This window comes from Syngnathus acus, chromosome 16, assembly GCF_901709675.1.
Source record: "Syngnathus acus chromosome 16, fSynAcu1.2, whole genome shotgun sequence".
Lineage (NCBI taxonomy): Eukaryota > Metazoa > Chordata > Actinopteri > Syngnathiformes > Syngnathidae > Syngnathus > Syngnathus acus.
The window spans coordinates 13,531,009-13,554,900 of record NC_051101.1 but is presented as its reverse complement, the minus strand read 5'-3'; the positions used below and the strand labels follow the sequence as shown (position 1 = coordinate 13,554,900).

At 45.9% G+C, this 23,892-nt stretch overlaps 5 protein-coding genes across 20 annotated transcripts; 2 read left to right on the top strand and 3 right to left on the bottom strand.

The window, feature by feature from the left end:
* Positions 1–101: 101 nt before the first annotated feature.
* On the bottom strand, positions 102–16,015 carry gramd1a (GRAM domain containing 1A). 9 transcript variants are annotated; one of them, XM_037274744.1, is made up of 25 exons: positions 15,878–15,972; positions 14,753–14,811; positions 14,497–14,658; positions 14,290–14,332; positions 11,052–11,223; positions 10,646–10,958; positions 5,913–6,144; positions 5,733–5,753; positions 5,553–5,637; positions 5,353–5,456; positions 5,014–5,109; positions 4,818–4,898; positions 4,612–4,730; positions 4,257–4,530; positions 3,903–4,056; positions 3,674–3,820; positions 3,243–3,364; positions 3,038–3,180; positions 2,870–2,973; positions 2,543–2,758; positions 2,384–2,468; positions 2,212–2,223; positions 1,431–1,538; positions 1,192–1,312; positions 102–1,096 (listed from the first exon to the last, which is right to left on the bottom strand). In XM_037274744.1, exons 5-25 carry the CDS (start codon positions 11,098–11,100, stop codon positions 1,013–1,015), a joined length of 2,670 nt encoding a protein of 889 aa, XP_037130639.1. In that variant the 5' UTR covers positions 11,101–11,223; positions 14,290–14,332; positions 14,497–14,658; positions 14,753–14,811; positions 15,878–15,972; the 3' UTR covers positions 102–1,012. The 9 variants fall into 9 exon arrangements, with proteins under 9 accessions (XP_037130639.1, XP_037130637.1, XP_037130636.1 ...); XM_037274742.1 differs by having other exon boundaries at positions 10,646–11,223; positions 14,497–14,653; positions 15,878–16,015; XM_037274741.1 differs by having other exon boundaries at positions 10,646–11,223.
* On the top strand, positions 15,586–17,049 carry si:ch211-225p5.8 (uncharacterized protein LOC555567 homolog). The gene is made up of 5 exons (XM_037272994.1): positions 15,586–15,770; positions 15,888–16,054; positions 16,123–16,357; positions 16,437–16,596; positions 16,956–17,049. Exons 1-5 carry the CDS (start codon positions 15,692–15,694, stop codon positions 16,996–16,998), a joined length of 684 nt encoding a protein of 227 aa, XP_037128889.1. The 5' UTR covers positions 15,586–15,691; the 3' UTR covers positions 16,999–17,049.
* A 348-nt stretch (positions 17,050–17,397) lies between these two features.
* Positions 17,398–20,051, bottom strand: dnajc28 (DnaJ (Hsp40) homolog, subfamily C, member 28). The gene is made up of 2 exons (XM_037272961.1): positions 19,958–20,051; positions 17,398–19,566 (listed from the first exon to the last, which is right to left on the bottom strand). The coding sequence occupies exon 2, from the start codon at positions 19,550–19,552 to the stop codon at positions 18,419–18,421; it is 1,134 nt and encodes a 377-aa protein (XP_037128856.1). The 5' UTR covers positions 19,553–19,566; positions 19,958–20,051; the 3' UTR covers positions 17,398–18,418.
* On the top strand, positions 17,909–18,338 carry LOC119135440 (potassium voltage-gated channel subfamily E member 2). Its single transcript, XM_037273015.1, has one exon. The coding sequence runs from the start codon at positions 17,948–17,950 to the stop codon at positions 18,293–18,295; it is 348 nt and encodes a 115-aa protein (XP_037128910.1). The 5' UTR covers positions 17,909–17,947; the 3' UTR covers positions 18,296–18,338.
* Positions 20,052–20,679: 628 nt separating the features above from the next.
* On the bottom strand, positions 20,680–23,216 carry pycard (PYD and CARD domain containing). Of its 8 annotated transcripts, XM_037272999.1 has the most exons (5): positions 22,718–23,216; positions 22,249–22,293; positions 22,121–22,144; positions 21,755–21,796; positions 20,680–21,496 (listed from the first exon to the last, which is right to left on the bottom strand). In XM_037272999.1, exons 1-5 carry the CDS (start codon positions 22,962–22,964, stop codon positions 21,234–21,236), a joined length of 621 nt encoding a protein of 206 aa, XP_037128894.1. In that variant the 5' UTR covers positions 22,965–23,216; the 3' UTR covers positions 20,680–21,233. The 8 variants fall into 8 exon arrangements, with proteins under 8 accessions (XP_037128894.1, XP_037128895.1, XP_037128897.1 ...); XM_037273000.1 differs by lacking the exon at positions 21,755–21,796 and having other exon boundaries at positions 22,091–22,144; positions 22,718–23,215; XM_037273002.1 differs by lacking the exon at positions 21,755–21,796 and having other exon boundaries at positions 22,091–22,135; positions 22,718–23,214.
* Positions 23,217–23,892: the final 676 nt, after the last annotated feature.

The window sequence follows — 23,892 nt, the reverse complement described above, 5'->3', positions numbered from 1 at the left end:
TTCCAAATATTTTCCCATGAAGTTTTTGGTTGAAGCTCATGAGATTTCAATTTTTTCATAAATGTAGTAAAGACGCACACATACACACAAAGAGCCAGGACTTGTTGCATTTTTTTTTCTTTTCCATTTCTCTCCGTGTGCACAATCACATCTTCACAGTACATTCTCGTCTCCGCACCCCTCCCAAAATAAATAATACACCCTTTTTGTTGTCGTGTGCGGTCGGCCATGCACAGCAGGGCCGTAACAAACTGGAGGGAACGAGGGAGGTCAGGAAAGATAGAGTGATAGAGGTGAGTGGGGAAATAAAAGGAGTTGGGGACATGACAATTAAAAAAAAAAAAAGAGGTGGGAGAAATGTATTACATACGAGAAATTCCCTTTTGTTCCGTCGCGGAATTCCGGTTGGTCCTTTATGATTGGCAAGCGAATGAGATTTCGGAAAAATAGCAGAAAAAAAAAAGCTAATACAAAAATGAAATGTAACGTGGACGTCTCGTGGATGCACACACATCATAATAATTATTATTATTATTGTTGACATTATATCCTACTATGAAACATTCAAGAACAATCTGTACTACAGCCCTTACCGGCGGGCCCCTCTCGACAGCCAATCGGAGCACGGGGAGGGCCGGGCTTGGGCATCAAATACTGTAACGGTCCTGACTAACAAGCTTGTCTTCATGTCCCATTTCTTTTTAAAACATCAAATCCCAAGATTTACGCCAACTTGGAAGTACAAAAAATGGCGTGGGAAGATGTTGGAAAACAAAAGCAAAAAAATTCAGTGTGATTCTCTGATGTGGCGTTTTGGAGGGCCCACCTGTGGGCCTCCATCCGAGTTTTATTGCAGAGTCACCACAGGGCCGTGTGGTTTTCAAGTCAAACAGGTGAAAAGTGGTTCATATAGTTCCCTGGTGGTTTGTTTTTTCTTTCTGTAAAGGTGGACCATCCGTGTAGGTGGGTCGGTATTGGATGTGGGGTGTTGACGGTACCGTACAGGATGGGCTCACGCGTCCGTCTCGGCCGGCTGGTCCTGGTGGACCCCGGGGACGGCGATGCCTTGGTGGAGTTTTTCAAGGGACTGCTTCATCTAGTGAAACAGTAGAGAATGCAAGTTTTATGGAAGGTGCAATGCACTGTTACATTTGAGGATGGGCGCACACACACGCACACACACACACACACCTGGTCAAGAAGAGCCACGGATGACTGTAGAATCTGCTGCCACTTGCTGAGCTGCGCCTGGTGGAACTGTCTCTGGAGCTGCAACACCTGAGCCCACTCTCCTGCCGTCTGAGGAAGAGGACTGACGGTGGGGACGGAAACCATTTGAGAGCAAGTCCATTGATTCCATGACTCAAGTTTTATGTAACAAGAGTCCTCTAAGAAACTCAAAGTAAAAAGAAGTTTCCAGAGAAGCTCACCTGTCCGCCAGTGAGTACGAGTGCCACGTCTCCAGCGTGTGTGCCGCCCTCTCCAGAGCGTAGAGCTTGTAGAAAAGCAGCATGTTGAGCGCCACCAGCACCACCAGGCTGATCAGAAAAAGAAAAAAAAACACGCACACACATGGTGGATCAAGAACGATAGTCAACACTGAAGAACTTGCTTCCACCAAGCACATAACACTGACAGCAAGATGACATCTATGGGAAATTGGCACTCGAAAAAAAGGGTTTGTAATTCCCTATAGATGCCACAAGGTGGTACCAAAGCAATACTTTTATATTATACATGGCATTGCCCGAGCACACACGCATAGAGGAATTTTCAGCAAGGCATGGAGAATAAATTCTGGAAAAAAGTGGAAATAGGTGAAAACATTTGTGAATGTAAACAAGATCATTTTTGTTGTGCTTAAATTATGATGTTTAAAGCAACTAACATGACTACAATAAGGGGGAAAAAAAATACTATAAATCTTATACGATGTAAATGATTGCCATTGGCCACAATTGAGCGAACTATGGTTAAAATAAAAAGTGTGTGCATGGTGTGTTAAATGATAATGAGAAGCACATGAAAGTGGCTCACAAGCACTTTTGTGTGCACTCACGTCACAGTGGGACTTCATTACAGGAACTATCAATACGTTTGCGCTCGATTAATCGCATGAGTCCAATTTGTTCAAGTCGGACATTTCCTGTAATCAAGTGTGGCTTTGCAACGGCAGAGCGAGCGAGTACATAAAAGCCTTTGATACTGCACCTGATACAGATCCTACAAAGCCGCACACCACAAGGAGAGACAAAAAAAGAGAAGATGCCGAGGAAAGGCACCGTCAAACTGTAAGCATTGACGCAGTAATTGCGACTTTTTTTTTTTTTTTATCAAATAAGTCGAGTTAGTCAATGAATCAATCACCTATGTTGTTACTTACATGAAGCTGACGATGAGGAGGATGGTGGAGACGCTATTCTGCGCACCGCCACGGGCGCGCTCTCCCAACTTCTTATACTGAGCACCTACAAAAAAAAAAAAAAAGCTGATACTCAAATCAAGACAGTACGGTAGAGATCGTCAACGGCAGCGGACTAACCGGCGTCCCTGCGCTCTCGCTCCTCCCCGACGGCCCTGTCTCCGCGCTCGGCGCCGCCCCCTCCATCCCGGTCTCCTTGGCGGCGCGAGCAGGTGCGCTTACGCCGTCGCAGGGCCGGCGGCGTCTTGGCGGTTTCGCCGGCACTTGTGACGTCCCCGGCGGTCACCACGCTCACTTCGGATTGAAGCAGCGTCTCCAGCTTGCACACTTCGCTCTCTGGCGAGGAGGAACAAAAAGATTTGTTCGCACGGAAGTCGGTGGTGGTGCTGCTTGGCAGGCCGTTTGGGGCCCGAGAAGCAAGCAAGACTGACTGACTAATCGACTGACCCATGTGGCGGTAGTACTCCTCAATCCCGCTCCACGTGTTCTTTTCAATGAGAGCTTTGACCAGACTCCACGGCTGCTTCCGGTAGCAGATGTCGGATGAAATTCTAGAGCAAGAGCAATTGTTGAGAGAACTTTCACGAGGGTGGGGTGGGGGTTCTATAAAGTCACCTGAGGCGGCTCTTGTTCTTGCTGATGGAGGTGAGGCAGTATCTGTGGACCGTGTAGAAGTAGTCCTGGTACGGGATTCCCGACGTGATCACCTCGGAGTCCACCACGTAGCACTCGCCCTGAGCGCTGCTCTTGTGCAGCGTCTAGACACGGGAGGACGGACGTTGGGCCGGTGCAATCAAACTCTGACGGCTGAGGGTCTTACCTGCGTCTCCACCACAGGGGCGGTCTTGGGCCCCAGGGGGTTGTTGAGGGCGATGGTGTAGCTGAGCACGCGGCTGGTGGTCCCGCTGCTGCCGTCCCGCTGCCACTCGCCCACCGCCAGGTCTGCCAGAGCAAAAGAATGACTAAAAGATCATTGTAAAAGCTTTGAGGATGGAAGACAGGAGGGCCTGCAGATGAAGATGGAATGCCGGGTGAAAAGAAGAGCCAGGTCACATGCCCCAATTAGCGTGACACAATGTTCCTCGGCAGCCCATTGGCCGAATCCACTCACGCTGTCCTCATTTCAAAGGACTGAAAGAACTCTCAACAAGTGACAATGGAGGGAGGCTATAATAGCATGACCAAAAAAAAAAAGTGCTTTCCTTGGACAGGGGAACAAGAATGGGGTGTACATGTGCATTGTGTACCGACCGGTAAAATGTCGCTGCGAGAAAAGGTGGCGGATGAAGTGCGTGTCGGCGGAGAAGAGCAGGTCGTGTAGCTTGTCCACGCTCATTCGCACGGCCGTATTGACGTGCAGCCGCCCGTTCAGATCCACGCAGAACGACTCCACCTCACCTGAAGGTCGGACGGATGGACGTTTACAATTGTTGTCTTGTGATGGGGTGAAAAAAACGTGTCATTCAAACCAGCCACTCACTCTCCTCCTGCGTGTCGGACGAGTTGCTGGGGTCGGTGGGCAGGTCCTCATCGTTGGTGGCGTCCAACGAGGAGAGGTTTCCCAGGCTGGTGTTGGGCAGGGGCAGCATGTGAGCGGATGCCTCGGACAGGCTGTCCCCGCCTTCCTCCGGGTTCTGAGGGGGAAAGCAAACAGGCCATCGTCATATGACTCTTAAGGGGAGGTGAAGGCCGCTCGCAGTTGCCACTGCGCTGCTTTTGAAAGCACAGCGGACGCTCACAGGCAAATTCCAGGACACACCGTACATTTCAAATGAATCATTCTTCAGCCGTTGTGAGAATGTCCTGCATCACGTATACACAAATGAACACTCACATTGGTGAGGGCGGCGGACGCCACCGAGCCGTGGGAGCTGGGCGGGCTCGGCTCCGGGGGATCCGAGCTGAGCCGGCGACCCGCCGGGGCCGGCACCTCGATGGGCAGGCAGCAGGCAGAGGAGGGCGGGGACGAGCCTGCCGCGCCGTAGGTCGCCGAGGGGGGGCTGGCCTGAGCGCACGGTACCAGCGGAGGAGGGGAGCTGCCCGAGGAGGGAAGCGACACCGAGCTCAGGTCCAGAAGATCGGTGACGGACACGGACTCTTCTCCGGGCCTGGTACGACGATGGGTTAGGGCGACTTTATTGACTGACTGGGATGTTGCGAACAGTTTGCTTTTAGGGTCGGTCACTCACAACAGGCCGTTCATGTGCTCGGCGGTCGGGGAGACGTAGTCGTCGTCCTCACTGGTGAGGCCCAGCTCGGTGCCGTAACACTGGTGCACAATATGCCACAATTCTTTGGGGGACAACGACTGCAACCATGTAGAAAATATTACTCTCACATGACCGGCCCGTTTGTACTCAGCGAGTAAAAGCAGCGAGCTGCTGATCGCTCGTACCTTGTCCATCAGCGCGTTCTGCCACAGGCGGAAAATCATCATAAAGCTGCGATCCCGCGCGCCAAAAGAGGTGAAGAAGTGCTGAGCGTTTCAACGGGAAGGAAGGAAAAGATCAGTTGGCTGTCCTATGGCGCCGACTCAGCTTGTTTTTTTAGACGGACTCTTATCAAATAAGCGCGTGCGAGTTAAGGCTGACCTTCTCATTGTCCGTGCTGATCTGGATGGCGTTGGGAATGAGCTTGGCCGTCTTCTCCTTGGTCATGGAGGTCACGTCTTTCAGCAGGATAGTGATCTGCAAAGCCAGAAACGTAGCGTATGGTTTTGATGGATGGAAAAATGTCAGCGGAAAAAAATCCATTACCCTGACCTAGAAATGAATGCTACATTTTTCTATGCTATGAAATAATCCTGCCTGTAGTAGGAAGTAGATGATTGACATTGTTTAACCCGGCCGGCCGGCTGTTGTGTCTTGAAGTATGTGCGTGTGACTTTTATCAGCAACGAGCGATCCGCAAATAACGCAGCGAGCGCTCACAGTGGTTTCCCAGCGGAATATGTTGCTGTAGAAACACAGCCAGTTCTCAGACAGATACAGGCGACCCTGAAGCAGGATATCTTTCTGGAGAGCACACGAGTAGTCTGCGGGGGGGTTGGGGGGAGAAAAGAAACAAGATGAGCGTTCAGTGGACTCAAAGCTCTCAAGTCAAGGACGTTCGTTGATTCTTCGGTACTCACCCACTATGAGTCGTTCCGTGTCCGGGAGCTTCTTGAAGATTTTACGGAAGTCCTCGTTCCGTTGCTTGTACGTGGGGCTGAGGACCTGACGGAGAGGAACAAAGGAGCTTTGGCTGGTATCAATGAAGACACCCCTCCAAAAAAAAAAAAAAAAAAAAAGGGATGGAAAGGGATACTCACATTGTACCAGCTTTGCATTTTCTGCAAAGACAAAGACAATTATTAGAACAATAAATATGTGGGTGACATATTCGTCCCACAAAAAAAGCATAACGTTTGTTGATGCTCATTAAATGACGTTCTCGCGTGGCGCTGAATCACACTGGGATGTTTCTGGAGCTGTACTCCTCGTAATCTCACCTTGGCATTGCTCTTGAAATGTCGAGAGGCAATCGGGTAGGCCGACGTAAGCGACGACGCCGACGGTATGGACGGCAGGGGGCTGTCTGAGCCCCCCCCGCCTCCTCCTCCCCCTCCTCCACTGCTCTTCTCCCCCCCTCCCTCGCTCTCGCTGGCCCGGCCGCCCCCAAGCACCCGCCGACGCAAGGAGGGTGAGCTACCTGGAGTGCTGCGTGGAGAGTTACTGGCGGTGCTGCAAAAAAAAAAGAACAGAACCAAAAAAAAAAAAAAAAAAAGGTGAATTTTTCATTAGATGGCAAAGAGCACGCGACAAGAAGGCAAAGAGCGAGCTTCCTGTTTGACAATAGCCACTAAATGCAAAGGGAAGGCCACACAGGGGGCACTTTTATCAGCCTGAACCAATTTTGACTGATAAGGAGGACGATCCCACTTTCAAGCGAGACGGCCCCAAAAAATTCCTAACATTTGAGGTCCATACAAAACACGAAGCAAAAATCAGCTTAAACGTTAACTCTCGTCCCCTATTTGGATTTTTTAGGTACATTTTTCTCATTTGTGAAAAGCAGAGTTTGGCTTTTATAGCAAAACATTGCCTATTTGTGGTTCAAAAACATTTCTTTTGAACCTCAATGGAAAAACTCATCTTTTGTGCACTTTTTGTAAATACGATAAAAAGCTGACTTGCTATTGATTTTTACTTAACCCCTCAAAAAAGATGTTTTAAAAAATTGGCTATACAACTTATGGATCATTGCAATAGTGTCAAATTATTTTTTCCCCCCGATCATTTCATTAGGTGACATTCTATTTCTTTGTACAATTCGATTGACAAGTACAATTTGGCTGCGTTTGCATTGGCAGAGTACATAAAACGACCTGCATGCAAATTGCACAAGAGATTTGCATCGAAAGCCTCAGAACTGAGGCTGGGGGAGTAGTGAGCACTTATTCGCCACATTCAGAGCAACAACCAAAAAAAAAAACATATTTGGGCAAAGACTCCATCAACACTCAGCTTGCAGTGCACATGTAAAATTTGACCATGTCAACAATGACCATTCATCAGGCATAAAATTAGGCAAAATGTAGTAGTCTAATGAGATCCAACGCAAATATTCTGCCTTTGCAATGTCAATTTGAATTCTCAAATCATGAATGTCACGAATAGGACAATGTTTATTACTGTGTATTGCTGCTTCATTTGTGACCTTATTGAGTAAAGTACCACAAATAAACTTTACATTCAATGGCTGAATCCTACCTACCATGTTGACAAGCCTATTATAGGGACTTAGTGTTGAGAATCGGTGTCAGCGTTAGTTTACAACGTGCTCCCGCTTCTGATGACACTCAACAACTACAACGACCACGCAATACCTTCATAACGTCTGATAATAAGACGAATATTCATAATTTGTCACCTCTGATGTAAATCCATTCATTCGGACAGCGACGGCTAGCGAATAAGCAACATGGAGAAATTAGCATCAATCGTGTCAAGCGACGTGGATCGAAGAAACCAACAAAAACACACGGGATGGAGGCACCGTGACATGGGGGCTCATTTCACGGTCAAAAAATAAAATAAAAAGACCGTTTTGGGGGGGATGGAGGCTCCTGTACTCGGCGACGAGAGGAGGGTGGGGGAGTCTGTGACCGGATGACCGCTGAGCGACCGAGATTCACGTGAACGCACCACTTGCGTTTGGTACAAATAACGCGCAAGAATGGCTAGATATTGAGTCGAAATGTTCGTTTTGGTTGTAATTCCATGCGAATCGTTCCAAAAAGGGGGACTATGTGAAACGCCCCTCATCCCAGCCGCCGTCGAATGACTTACTCGAACATGTCATGAGGTGTTCACGGTCCCAAGAGGGGATCCGAAAAACAAACAAACGAGCGCTTCTCCTCGTCGTTGAAGCCGGGTTGGAGCGAACATCCGGCGGGGACGTGAGGGATGCTAGTATCCCACCATCGCCGTCGTCGACGCCCTTCGCGGACAGACGACGGCTGCCTGCGCAGGATGAGCCGCCGACGGGCTGCCGTCCATCCGTAATCCCCACAGCGCACAGATGGGGGAGGAGGTGCGGCTTCATGCCCAGGAGGGAGGGAGGATGGGTGGGTGGGCTATGATAAACATTTTGGTGACTGGGGGCCACAGATAAGAGCCCACTACACGCAGCTCCGAAAAGATATGTCTAAATTTCACACTTAAAATACAATTAATCAATGCTGATGGAGTTGCTGTCACCATCAAGTGACAAGAGTTAGGGAAACATCTCAGATCTCATCAGAAGATGCAAGTGTTAGGATGTGTCCCAATACATTTTGTCCAGAGCGGACATGCTAACGACACACATCAAGTTGTTACAAAGCAGATTTGAAAAAAACAACAACTAAGCTAATCGTGTCAAGCGACGTGGATCGAAGAAACCAACAAAAACACACGGGATGGAGGCACCGTGACATGGGGGCTCATTTCACGGTCAAAAAATAAAATAAAAAGACCGTTTTGGGGGGGATGGAGGCTCCTGTACTCGGCGACGAGAGGAGGGTGGGGGAGTCTGTGACCGGATGACCGCTGAGCGACCGAGATTCACGTGAACGCACCACTTGCGTTTGGTACAAATAACGCGCAAGAATGGCTAGATATTGAGTCGAAATGTTCGTTTTGGTTGTAATTCCATGCGAATCGTTCCAAAAAGGGGGACTATGTGAAACGCCCCTCATCCCAGCCGCCGTCGAATGACTTACTCGAACATGTCATGAGGTGTTCACGGTCCCAAGAGGGGATCCGAAAAACAAACAAACGAGCGCTTCTCCTCGTCGTTGAAGCCGGGTTGGAGCGAACATCCGGCGGGGACGTGAGGGATGCTAGTATCCCACCATCGCCGTCGTCGACGCCCTTCGCGGACAGACGACGGCTGCCTGCGCAGGATGAGCCGCCGACGGGCTGCCGTCCATCCGTAATCCCCACAGCGCACAGATGGGGGAGGAGGTGCGGCTTCATGCCCAGGAGGGAGGGAGGATGGGTGGGTGGGCTATGATAAACATTTTGGTGACTGGGGGCCACAGATAAGAGCCCACTACACGCAGCTCCGAAAAGATATGTCTAAATTTCACACTTAAAATACAATTAATCAATGCTGATGGAGTTGCTGTCACCATCAAGTGACAAGAGTTAGGGAAACATCTCAGATCTCATCAGAAGATGCAAGTGTTAGGATGTGTCCCAATACATTTTGTCCAGAGCGGACATGCTAACGACACACATCAAGTTGTTACAAAGCAGATTTGAAAAAAACAACAACTAAGCAATGCTGGAAACATGAACATTTTTGGGACTCATAGTCCCAATTTTTCCAATTTAAGGAGTCCAACTCAAAAATGTACCCCACTAGTCTAAACAAGACATTTTCATTTATACTGCGTTTGTGGATCACAAGTTTTCCAACTGTTTCTAAGCGGCTCACGGGGCGGCCATTTTGCCACTTGCTGTCGACTGAAAATGACATCACACAACTGTTTGGTTATGTGACATTCGCAAGTAATGAATTTATTTCCATAAGATTTGCATTTTTTTGTGTGGTCTAAGATTTTGCACAATTCATTGCTGTTGGATTTAAATCACCCTCAATCTATGTACATCGCTCTGGATTAGAGTACACAACATAATCCAGCAGTCTCAGTCTCTCTGCGTGTAATCTGCTTTCCTGTTGAGCACCGACCGCGAGAGTTTCTGTCAAAATGACAGGAAATGATGAGCGCCTCTTCCTTCCTGACAACAAGAACGTAGTTTTCATATTGCGGCAAAGAAAGCGATGACCACGTGGTTCTGAGACTAACCAGGGGTCGGGTCCCTTTTCCTCTTATTCCCACCATTTTGTTCTTGTACAGAAAGCAAAACAGGAGGTAGCTTCAACTTCCTGTGGATTTGAGCAAGAAAAAAAAATCTAAATCTACTGTATTTGAACCCATTTACGCTGCACCTATTTGTATTGCCCTATCGCATATTCCACTAATAGCTTTTGTAAAACATCATTATTTATCCTGACTTCCCCAACATATCTTAACCATCCAGTATATAGGATTTCTTTTTGCATATTTCACAAACTGACAATGATCTTCTACGTCTATGCCCCGCAGTGGACAAAGTGTGGACATTATACATGAGCTGAGAGAATGTACTGTATGGAGTCAATAAAGCTGATGCAGAAAGACGTGAAGAGGGGAGGGGGATCACCCACACCATTCAGAACCCCCTTCCATTGGGCCAGCGTGACATCACCGGATGAGAGGCAAGCTCCAATTGGCCGAGGGTGATGTCATGATTCTGGAGAAGGGTGCTTGTAGCCCCGCCTCCCGGTTTGTTGTGACCCTCACTGAGTTGACTAAGTGACTTGGAAATAACGATCCACATTTAAACGATGGACAAAAGCAATGTCTGCTCAGTTTCACTTTAGCTGTTAGTAACTCCCTTATGTTTGGTTTACAGTCCTCCATACAGGAACCCACAAAATTCCCACAGAGCATGTCGCGCAGACCTTCTGTTCCCGGTGAGCCGACCTTATGTACTGTGCAACAAGAGCACACTTTCATTTCTATCATTACTTTCCCTTCACTGCCACGCTTCATTTGAGTCAAATTACAGCATGCTATGGTGGCTTTAAAAAAAAAAAAAAAAGAAAGGTCAAAAGTGACATCACAAGGGTTGCTCTGTCTAGCACACTAACCTGCAGCTGTCCCAGTCAGAGTCCCTGCCCAGCAGGCTCCTGAGGGACCACCGAGAGCGCCGGCTGGGAGAGGGGCTACGCGACCAAGTTTGGCACGGCGGCAACAGGAGGTCCTGGTCCCGGCCCTGCTCCTCACTTCTTATCTGAGGGCCCTCAGAGGGTGCAGGGCCAATTTCCTCCTCAATTACAATCTGCGGGGTTCCCGAGCGCTTGTCCGCACTCCGCTTCCTAGTCCGGCTGCGGCCGGTGCGGTAGGAGCGCAGGTGGCGGCCAGTGCGGTTGGGCCGGGGGCTGGGCGATCGGGACCAGGATTCTGTGTCGGAGGAAGGGGGTAGGATGCTCAGTGTCGGGACGGGCCGAGCGGAGGACATGATCGTTTTCGGGAACGCTCGTTAAAAGTCCAGACCCGTCGAGTGCGCCGCCATGGGAAATGCCATCCCAAAGAATTCAGTCATTCTTCACAATAAGCGTGTCGTGTTCGGGACGTCCACCATCTTTCCATGCATGGTTTCCTCAAAGCTCTCCGCCATCACGGTTGCTTCACGAGTGTCATCTTTGTGAACTCGGAGGTAAAACACCTGAGGGGTGAAAAGACTTTGCAGCACTCACAATGCAAGCTGTCGTCAGACTCGCTATAAAAGAGGAGCTTCAGATAAAGAACATGTCAATAAAGTCCTCCACTGAGCTAATGACTTTATCTTATTGGATTAACTGGAACAATTTGATGACAAACAAAAGTCCTAGCTAATATCGTGTTCGCAAGCTAACCTGACCTCAAAACTCTCCCTGTTGACGCCCACATCCGGCCATACACACTCAAAGTCACAGACACTAAGACACTGTTCTGCACCGACATAGCAAGAATGAGTTGTAGCAATATCCCGCCTTTACTGAGCTTTGTGTGAAGGCTAATCATAGATCAAATATACAGTTTCTCTGGGGTATCTTTAAAGCTCCATGACTGACCCACAGGCTGTAGTTTGCCAACCCCGGACGACATGACATGGATTTTGCCGTAATGAAATCTTGCTCCCGGCCAGGAAGGCAAGGACTTTATTGCAGGGAAGGGGGGGAATTTGAGAGCACCCACTTCCTGTTGTGAGTATTACATGACATTTGAGGACACTCAAAACAAGTCCAAGAAAGCTCCAAAGTGCATGCGGGAGAACACTCAACAAGGTCATAGGAAACATTCCAGCAAAAAAGAAGCAATAAAACACATCAACATGGTGTGTTTGAAACAAAAACACACACACACACACACACACACACACACACACACACACACACACACACACATTTGGGGAAGATGATTTGAGATACGAGCGTTTTGAGTAGTGATCGTTATCGTGGAACGAATAGATTCGTAAGTCAAGGCAACGCCACGTTATAGACTTATGATAAAATTGAATAAAAATAAAAAAAAAGAAAAGAAAAAAATCCTTGTAAATATATAAACAACACCCAATGAAGGCCACCAGTATGTGTGACTATGGGACACAGTGGAGCAAGCACTGTTTGCTCTCGTGTTTGAACAAGAAGAATCTTAGCACGGACATGTTTGACCAACCTAATCTTGCAAATAGACTTTACAATCAATGCATATATAAGATAGCCCGTACTATTATGCACCACGTTAATAGTTTACCCCAAGCACCCAGTAAAAACTCAGCGTCTTGTTTCTCTTCAGCCGTACCTGCCGTTCGACGAATTTCCCCCATTCCGGTGGTCGTGTTCGGCCTCGAAGACGAGCCGAGCGACGGCCCGTGACGTGATGTTAAAATCCACTTTTTCAACGGAGCACATCAGCATGATGGTGCGGAAGCTCGCCCCGCCGACGAGGAGCGCATCCGCCGGGGCTAACCGTTCAACTCCACCGGCCAAGCTAGCAGCACCAAACGAAAGTTTGGGCCAACTTTTTCTTCTCCTAAACCCCTGCGTCGACTTCTTTGTTTGGGGGGGCAGCCGCCGCCGTTATCCACCCTCCCCCCACAAGTCGGAAGACGAACTAAAGGGAGTCAACTTCCACCATTTTTACATTTAAAACATCTCAATAAAAGGCGTTATCGCAGAAGAAAAGCTGAGAACAGTTAAATGGATGAGCTTACTGACTGTTGTCGGCTGGGGGGGCAATGAGTTTGCGTTTGCGTAGGGGTTATTAGGACGATGAATAATTGACTTACTTCTTGTTCTTAACTTTAATCACCAAATATAAAGTTTGATGAATAGTAAAATCTAATATATGACCTATTAATTCGTGCGTAATCCAACAACGAGTAATTAGATAAGACAAAAAGTAACACGGAAAAATGGGCACCCCTCTAGTAAACTTGTTGGTTCAGTCCGGGAAATAACTGTCGCCTCAGAGACGGGCGAACGAACGCGAACATTAGTATTTGTAGGTGGGTGGGGAATGCGACTATAAAATATTGACTTACTTGGCGACAAGTTTCGCCCCTACTTGCTTTTCTTTGAATAGTAAATTGAACTGTATGGCAAATTAATTAATGTAGAGTAGAGCATTGTAGCATTAGATGAAGCAAAAAATCGAATAACAAGACGAGCCTCCCCCTAGTAAACTTTTTGGTTCGCTCCTAGAAATAACAGTCTGCCGCAACTCGAGCCACTTTCCGAAAACATTCAGTTTGCTTGCGTGTAAATGCGAATAAATGCGTATGTGTGTAGGATCAGACATAATGATCTACTCCGCTTCATTTTTTACTTTATTCATCAATACTAAAACTAGTTATGTGTTAGATAAATCCACATGGAGTGCCATACTATGCAAATAAACAAGACAAAAGGCAAAACAGGAGGTTGGAAGGACGCAGCACTTGACCTAACTTTCCAAAATGACTTGTTCGAGTCAACTAACGAAAACCATTGGCAATATTTAAGTTCAGGTACTAGTTCTCAACAATAAATATTGTCGTAACTATCGCGGTAGTGAGTCTAATAAACATAACATGTTATTGACCTAAGCAAAACAGCGACCCCTAAAGCTCAACCTGGAGTCGTGCAGTCGCTATAATTGCTACCCTTGTCAAGTGACTCAAATGCGTGGCAGTGGGCCTTTGCCAGCCTTCGTGGAAGAGATCTTAATAAATAGTCTATTTGTGACACACATAGAGCCTCCTAAATGTCAACACAGTGGCAATAACATAATGCGTTTAAGCCCAAGGGTGGGCAGCCTGAGGTGCATGGAAAGAATGTGGTCCTCGCAAGAACGTTTGATGGATATCATAAATCTAACAAACCTCTGACGAAGAGTGTACTTTAGCTAACGAAGCCAGCAGAACCAACGGAGGACTTACTAAGTGAAATGTTGCTCCTTAACATCATCACACTGCATCACTTCACCTCACCGTTTCAGAATTTCTGTCTACAAAATGTCATTTTTTTGGTCTGGAAAATATAAGAATGGTTAAAAATATTAAAGTTTTCATCAAAAATATGTTTTCTGGAACAATATCACCCCAAAAAATTGAGTTAAATGTCTTTTTATTCAAAAATATTTTTCCCTTCCAAAATATAGCTCACAATATATGACTTCCTCTATACACAAGGAAAAAAACTTTTTAAATCATTAAATTGTCATCAGTGACCAGTGGAGGACTTTATGAGGGGTAATTATTGCTCCTCACCTTCATCCTGCTGCAGCATCTTTTCACGTTCATGTCACCTTATCTAAAGGAGGAAAAGAAAGAAAATAAAACAAAAGAAAAGCAGCCAAAGAAATTGCATCCAAACTTGTAAACAGAGAGTAATGAAGACGAATGGTTAAAAAAAAAAAAGGATCAATTTAACATCTAGATTGCAAATACAAGCATGCCCGATGTGATTGCGTTTACCTGCCACGGTGTAGAATTTTGTATTCATTCCTCAGCAGAGCATCACAGTGACTTGGCACTAAAGTCGGTGCGCCATCGTTCCCGACCTGCGATCCACTCGGGCTGCCAAACACTCGGGAGCTGCTCCAGGCTGCCGGGAGGGCTGTGGAAACTCGATCTGTGCTAAAAATAAGAAAGGATACGTGTGTGTAAGGCGGGAAGGGGGGGGTTGTCGCCCCCCCCTCCACAGACACACACATGCTGTATGTCAAATTACCTTGAAGTTGTGTGTGTGTCCATGGTTTTGATGACACCGTCACACTGGTTTGCTCATAACTGCTCGCAGCAGATGAGAAGGTTAAAAGTGGCAAGGACCCAACACACACACACTCTGTCATCATCACATGACAACAACCCTGACCCCCGAGTGGAGCGACTGTACACATACACATGACTAAAGCTTAGAAGGCCTTGAAAGATTGCGATTTGGTTTTATTTGTTGAGCGATTCCAGGTAATCACCCCACCGCACGCCTCCTATCTCCCACGTGAATCTGTCGTATACCCAAATGAGGCGGCCTTCACTTCATCGCTACGATAGCAGCCTTGACGATAGAAAAAAATAGATTCCTATGAAATGTATATTTTCTATTTTAATCATACATGATTTTCAGTAACAATTAGATTTATGTGTGTCATTGAGTGAATTTTGTCATTTATGAGACTGGAAATTGGATATTCTCCAGAATTTTCAAACATGGTTACCTGTAGTCTAAAAAATATCCCATGATGCTGTTAATAGTTGCGATGGGTCTCATTAGACGTGTGTGTGTGTGTGCTCTAAAATGTGGGCCACATAGTGACATTGTGCAGCGTATGTTATCAAGGGAAACGTCAAAAATATCCAAGTAAGTAGGTGCACACTGACACACTTGAAGAAATCTCATCCATCCATCCGTCCATCTATCCATCCATTCATTCGTCCATCCATCCATCCATCTATCCCGCCTGCAAGAAAAGCATTACGAAGAGCTCTCTGGTCATCTCAAGTTCCCAGCTGGCTTTGGGTATTATTGCCAGCAGCGCCTAAATATAACCTCCTCAAAGCCTCCTCGGAGCAGCGAGTAGCCCGGGACGACTCGCTAAACAACTTTTTGTCTCATCTGTCATTTCTTGGACTCATTTTCGACGTAAACGGAGGACTTTATGGAGCTTGGATGAGGTGCCCCAGTGGATTTTGTTCAATGGCTCTGGCACAAATCCAGCGGCCTTTTCTTATAGTCGTCAGTCTGCTTGGTGAGTCCAGAAATCACTCGTGAATATTTGGAGGCCTTTCCTAACTACGAATACATTCATTTCATTCAAACCGTTTTTAAGTGATGACATTTTCAGTACGGCAATACCTTTTTGTAGCGTGCGAGTGTCTGGGCGGCTGCGCCGAGGTGGACTCGTTGACGGAGGCCGTACGGGGCCAGGCCTTCGTGCTGGGTTGCATTTCCTGCAAGAAACGAGCAGAAGTGGGCGCCGTCGCCACCGTGGACTGGCACTTCAGACCTCAAGGACAGGAAAATTTCACGCATGTGAGATCACAGTGAATTTTCTGTCAAAGCAAACATTCGTCAAAAACCCGTGCCGGCTTTCCCTCCAGATCTTCCACTACGAGCACCCGAGTGCCGACGTAGTGGACGAAGCTTTCAGGGGACGTCTGGACTGGCTGGGCACCAGAGGCGAGGACATCCAGGCGGCCACCGTCGCCGTGCGCAACGTCAGCTACGGGGACGCCGGAACGTATCGCTGCACTTTCAGCCGAACGCTTCTGCTGGCGGGCTTTCGGCACCACGTCAGCGTGGAGAAGGAGGTGGAGCTCAGCGTGGTGGACGCCGGTGAGGATCCGCCCCCGTAACCACGCTTCGGTTGATATGAATTACGATAAGTCATTTGAGTTTGCCATCTCCGTTGAAGCCAACCGGGAGCTGGCGGCGGTGGTGTCGGAGATGGTCATGTATGTGCTGATCGTGCTCCTGCAGTTGTGGCTCATCGTGGTGGTGGTCTACTGCTACAAGAAGGTGTCGGACGACATGGACGCCCGCGAGGCACGCAGAGCTCTCAAGGCTCACAAGGAGTATGTCGAATGATCCTTCATAATTCACTAAATGCACCAAGAATGCATCATTTCAGAAGAATTAGTGAATTGTAATTTTACAAAAACTGGAAATCATTTTCTCGGATGAAATTGAAAATTTTCAAGTACGCATATTTGCTCAGTCATTTAACAAGAATAATTTGTCAGTTGGAATATAAATAAATATTAAAAAATATATTTAAGATAAAATATGCAAAGAAAAGAATAAATAAAAATAATTTTGACTGTTTTTTTTTTTAGAAATTTGATCAAATTCTTCAACACCACTTTATCATCTGACCTTTTTCTAGAGTTGTCGTTAATCTTTTTTTTTCCCCTCTCATTTTTCTGTGTTGCAGATTGCTGGACTGTGATGGCGTTAAGTTAGATGAACCTAAATAAGTCTTTTATTTCATCAAAAAAGCACTGTGTGAAATATAACAAATGATTTTTCTTGTATGCATCTCATTCCTCATACAAGTACATCCATAGTGTCGATGTGGAGTGCAAATGGTGCGTTCAAGGACACGTGGAGGTCACAGTGGCACAGTGAAAGCATTGTTCTGCCACTGAGCTGTCATTTCACACAGGTCTTAATCATACGAGGGAATCATTTGCATGGCGGTGTCCTCACATATTCTTTTCTAGAGTTGAATTCTAACAAATGTTTTCATTAAACGTGTTGACAGCGAGGCATTGGAGGAACTTCAGGTAGGACCCCGGCGAGGGGGTTTGCTTTTTAGGCGGCTGGAACGTTGCGTCTGGGCCATAGTAGGAGGGCAAGCAAAGTCATCACACAGGTAAGCTGATGAGTGCTTTATTACAACTTTGTTATCTCATTGACTTTGGTTTACATTACAAGGATGTTAGTTTAGGAGATCAACATTTAAAATAAAAGTCTTCTTACCAAAATAGAATTGCTTAAATTTGTGGAAATTCTATCTCTATAAATTCATGAATCTATTTTCTTATCATATATATATATAAGATGATAAACATTCAGGGACCTTTGGGAAAAATCATTTCAATTGAAAGGATATATATATATATATTTTTTGTCATTAACCAATTTGATTTGTTGTGGTATATTGTTGAATGGGCTGTGTGGCTATTAAAAATGTCTCTCATTTGAAAAAAGTATGCCTTTTATTTAACGTTTTTTTAAATCTAGCCATTGTAATATTGTTGTGATGTTCGTTATTACTATCCGTATATACTAGGGCTGCTGCTATCTCCTTTTAGAATCGATGAGTTAGATTAGGAAAGACTCTCATAGCCACAATACATACAAACATTTTCCCCAGGATACAAAAACTTGTACTCACTGCTCACCTTGCAGCAGGAGGCGACCATGTCTGACATCAACGCCACCGATTTGAGTTCCCTGCTGCTGTCCTGGTTGCATCAATGCCTCAACAGAACCACTGCGCAATCTCCGCAGAGCCACGCCAACACGTCCGCCACATTCCAAGGAGTCTTCTACATCCTGCTGGTGTTTGGCATGTTCAGCTTCTTCTCCTTCGCGGTCATGTTTCGTTTCATCCGCTCCAGGAAACTGGAGGGCTCCCAGGACCCGTACCAGGAGTACATAGCCCAAGACTGGAGCCGGAAGCGAACGCCGTCTACGGCCGCCGCGGCTCGGGTGTCATCGTCGGTGGTCATCTGTAACCCGGCGACAGAGGTGGAAAATCAGCAGTGAACCGCGCTCACAATAAAAATAAAAAATAAAAAAAAGAATTATGCAACAACAGTCAAGCATTGCTGCTCAATAAACTCAAGGCTTAAAAACAGAAAAAGAAGATGAAGTCAAGTTTGGTGCAATTCATTTGAGCCAACTCTGCATCCACGACAGCAGTCCTCGCTTGGCGCCTGCAGACTTGGCAGCGATATAGGCGGCATTGAGCCGCTTCCTCTCCTCCTTCCTCCTCTGCAGTCGTTCAACTCGGCGCCGTCCGGCCGCCTCCTCTGCGCGCCGCACCTCGCGCGCCAGGCTGAAATGTACCATTTGCATGTGGAGCATTGGAACAATCAGGTTGTAGCTGTCCACCTTCTTGTTGACTTTGGCCAGCTCTTCCTCGGCGTGAGCGCACAGCTCCTCCCAGCGGAGGCGCTCTGTCGGGCCGAGGGCTTCGCCCAGCCCGACCCGTCCGTCCAGCAACCGACCACGGATGCGATCGGCGGCCTCGCGGATGTCCCGCTGCGTGAGCGCCCAAGGTGGCTGGTAGCCGTTGTCCAAGAGGATGCGATTGAGGTTGTGCGTCATGGGGTCGGCGTAGGGGTTGCGTTGGAACTTGTTGAGCGGCTTTCCGGCGCCACTTAAATTGCGGAAGTCCCCCCGGGCCATGGACTCCTGGATTAGATCCTCCACCAGCCGCTCCACCGCTTGAGTGATTTTGATACTCCTACTGCGCTGCCGCACATCCCGCTCCACCAGCGCCCCTTCGGCCGCCGCCGCTCTCTCGTGCTCCCTCTGCCGGTAATCCGTAACTTGCTCCGCGGCCCTGTCGGCACGGAAATGGCGGTACTGGCGCTCGCGTTGGCTGGGGGTGCCAGAGCCCACGCCCTCATAGCTGAGGTAGTGTCTGTGCTGAGGGGCCGCACCGGTGGACGGGTCCTCGTCCTCATCCTGCACCGCCTCTCGACACCGGGCCTCACTGTGGTGAGCCAGCACAGAGCGGTAGGCCTCCTCCACCCGAGTAAAGAGGGCTGCATCAGCGGTGGGCATGCCGGAGTCCGGGTGGTAGAGCTTGGCCAGGCGCAAGTAGGACTCTTTCGCTCGCTCGGGGCTGACAGACTCGTCTGCGGGAAGCTGCAGCAGCCGGTAGCTCTCTCGAAGGGTGCTGCCGATGCGGGCTCTGGTGCTGAAGGTTCGGAGCCACCAGGACTGGCCAAAGTGAAGCAGAAGGAGAGATCCATGACGGGAAGAGTTGCAGGACACCAGCAGATGAGAACTCATTTCTCACCGCACGCCTGGAAAGGGAAAACACAACAATCAGAGTGTGGCCAAAGCAGAGAACAAGTGATGTTTATGTTTTTTCTTTCTGCGCAAAACCTATTACTAATACTTTTAATCTAAGTTTGGTGTCATCAGAAAGTAGATTTCGTACTCTTTTAGGCTATCAAATCTGTTTTACAATGTAACAATCTTAATTCTTTGCTAATTTAGCAATTTAAATCGGCAACGTCATAAAAAATACCCAGATCTTCCACTTCTCCTAGCTACAAGCTAACGAAGCTAAATAAGCAAGCCAAACCGTCAAACTTCTTCCGCTAGATACCACACAAACGTGCCAATTTACTCCTATATTACAAACTATAAAAATTGAACTTAACGACAAATACAAGGTGGAAATGGACTCACCCACTGCCAGTTACGTTTGTTGTTGCTTTTTTCTTCGTTTGCTTGCGTTTTCACTGGCGCTTGTTGAGAAAAGCACATGGGCGACATCCGGTGGCCTGGAGGTCACACAGCAGCCCAGTCGTCTTCACACAAAATACAAAACGATGCGTATGATGACAATTCCAATTGAAGTTGCGTTAAAAATCCGTTGTATATATTAAATAAGTTATAAATTAGATGCAATAAATAACAATGTTATTAGCTGCGTGATTAGGTGGTCTATGGTTAGGCTAATGTTAGACATTTGGATCCAAAACACTTTTACGTCATAAATTTATAACACGTATGAAAAAGGAAATAAAAAGAATACAGGCAACACCAAGTGGAGTGGGGAGAACCATGCATTCCACCCTCATGTTCTATTGATCGAGACAACAGCCAGAAGACACAAGATTAAAAGTTTAATCAAATCTTTGTAGAAAATACAAAATGAAATCAACTACGAACTAAAATGGAGTTTTTAAAAAACGTATTCTCATATTCTATTCAACATTAAACATTCAAAACGGATTTAAAAAGAGTTTAAAAATGTAAGTGATTTTAAGATCAATTTGTTGCAATATTTCCTGAGAATTTTTGGCATGAATTGTATCACATCTCCGCTCCGCTGCCCCTCGTTACCAGTATTGTATATAAGTCCTGTCCGCATCTCACTCCCTGTCGAATAGTCCTTTTCGCCCGTCCTGTTTGGTCCTGCCTGTTTTCCTGCTGTAATTTTTTGATCAGTAAAAAATCTTGCTTATCGTTTTCACTCCGTCTAGATCTTCCCACGTCTGGTTCCCGTCCTTTTCTGCTGCCCATACGTCACTATGTTCCCCTGCCTGTTTGTTCCCGTCATCGTGTCTTTTCCCTTCAATAAACCCTGGTGCAAGCGGCACTGAGTCGTCCGGCACCATTCCGAATGTGACAAACACACAATGGACTGCATCCTGTTGCCTCCACGAGTGAAAATGAGCCAGTTTTGAGGGTGTGGCATGTCCAATAAACTGAGGTTAAAGTTTAAAGCCCATAAAATTGGATGTTCACATGTTGAGGCAGCGCTTTATCGCCAAGTTACCTCAACAGGGCAATCGAGCATGTGGAACTTATCAGAAGCGAACGCTGATCTGTGTATCAAACAACACTTGTTTGAACATTTTGACTTTGTTTGGTACTCTTAGTCTCCGGAAAAGGTCGTGCGTAGAGAAAAGTGGAATTCTGTAAATTAGCCAAAGAGTGGAAATAGGAGGACAGACATCTACGCTTTTTTCTCCAGGTCCTCCACGAGCAATGGCTCTTTATCCTTGAGGATTTCAAAGAAAATGTCCTTGGCACAAATGCCAGACTTGAGAGCCTGCCTGTAGATCTTGGTCATCTTTTCCGGGTTGCCCTTTGTATCGCAGATTTCCTCATAGACCGGATCCTGGATGACCTTCTTTTTCAGCAGAAGGTTCAGAATTGGAGGGATGTTGGTCACGCGCTCAATTAGCTCCGTCCTATGCTTGTCCACAAAGTGCTCCTCTGAGGTGCAAAACATTGGGAACAAATGTCAGACAATTGGTAGACTCTCACATCATCCAAGCACGGCCAGTGAAAGAAATTTTCAAAGAACCCAAAACACATGAGCACAAAGAATACTCAAATAATATTATTACAGACAAATATCTATCTATACAAACGTAGACACATATTCATATGAATGCTGTATATATTAAAAATAAATAAGGAAAAAAATAAGACCAATTAAAGCAAAAATAGTGTGGACACCTTGATATTTACCGCTGGAGCATGTAGTCTCACCCGCAGCGCCGGCTGCTGCGGTTGCTGTTAGAAACAAGAACAATTCAAGTTAAATTCAAATTAAGTTGAAGTCATTCAAGTCATCGTGTCACAAGTCGAGTCTCAAGTTTTTTAATTTTTGTCAAGTCAAGTCACAAGTCATCAAAAAAGCGACTCGAGTCGACTCGAGTCCAAGTCACAGTGACTCGAGTTCCCATCTCTGATCTATACAAACGTAGACACATATTCATATAAATGCTGTATATATTAAAAATAAATAATGAAAAAAAATAAGACCAATTAAGGCAGAAATAGTGTGGACATCTTGATATTTACCGCTGGAGCATGTAGTCTCACCCGCAGCGCCGGCTGCTGCGGTTGCTGCGGTTGCTGTTAGAAACAAGAACAATTCAAGTTAAATTCAAATTAAGTTGAACAATTTTTAGGAACAAAAGCAAACGAAACGAATGAAATGAAATAGAAAAAAGACCTACCTTTGCTAGCAGATGACTTTGGGAAATGTTCGGCAATCAGGTCCTCTGAAAATATGTCAGATTTGCACTCGTTACACCTCTACTACAGTATATTTAAAAATATATATATATTTCTTCCAGTAGTTCTAAATATCATTAAATATATTAATTAATAAATGTGATTAAATATCTATCTATCTATCTATCTATCTATCTATCTATCTATCTATCTATCTATCTATCTATCTATCTATCTATCTATCTATCTATCTATCTATCTATCGCCCCACACAATAACACAAAATAAACAAAGAAATAAGAAAAAATACAACAAATTGTACTACCAAACTAATAATACCAAACATTTCAAAATATTTATTAAAAAAAAGAAAAAGAAAAAAAGAGAAGACAAGAAAATAGTCAAACTCCATGTGTGCGTGCCAACATTTGTCCTCACACACGCACACTGACTCACACGCCGATCATTTACCGAGATTTTTGGCCTCATCGAAGCATTTGATGGACTTGAGCAATTCGATGACCACGGCTGGAGTTTCGTCCTCGGTGAAAGAGGACACCAGCACGTTGGTTACGTCCATGAAGTCCTTATCCTGCACTTTGTTTTTCGCCACCTTTCTGTCACCGCGGCGATCCACCAGAGCATCACAGAACTTTTTGAAGTTTATCTTGGACAGGTCTTCCAGCGCGTCCTTCACGATGTCCTTTTTAGTGGGCATTATTTCAAATTTTTAGCGGGGAATTAAATCGAGAAGTTAGTGAACGAGCGAGATAAGAGGTCCGAACGCACCGCGGCTTTACTGTGGGCGGATTTTCGCTTTCGCTTTTATTTTTGCGGAAATGGACACGCCTAACCTCGACAGCAAACACACATGGCAAAATATCGTGAAATGTCATCAATTCGGACTGAATTAATTCTGACCTGGCACACTTACATACCTGACATACTTGAATTTTGAGCAAAGCGCAACTGATTGACTCAAGGCTCACATATTACCGAGGTAGCTTGAACGCAGCACCGCCAACCATGTGACCATTTGAATGAACCGCTTTACTTTAAACTACTTTAAACGAGTTAAAACAACTCATATATATATACACACTATATATAGTAGTTTGAAACAAGTGTGACACTTTCGATACAAACAAACGATAATGATAAATCAGAAATAGGAATTCCCCCGTCTTATTTCCGACTGCACTTCCGGGTTGCATCATCCACACGCAAATTTAAAATTCCATGTTTTTAAAAGGTCAAAGCTAGAAAACAAAAAATGATCTTGTGGAATTACACACTGAACCAAATGTTTTGATACAATCAATTATCCAGTTGCCTCTAAAACATTAGCTTTCTTAAATGGAACATTTCAGTGGCAATCAGGACAGTCGTTGTTCACGTACGCATTGTAAATTCACACATTTTATTGTTATACAATCGTCACACTGACTGGAAACGAGCGAATCATTTGAGTTTATTCATTGTAATTGGACAACAGAGGTAGACCTGAGTTTTGTATACTGTATATAAAAATATAATAAATGCACTAAACTACACTGTATTAACACTATTTACAGGTACTTTGGTTAACAGAAACAACAGTAAAAGCTGTGAAGTATTATGGACGTAAAAAGAGTCCCAAAAATGTT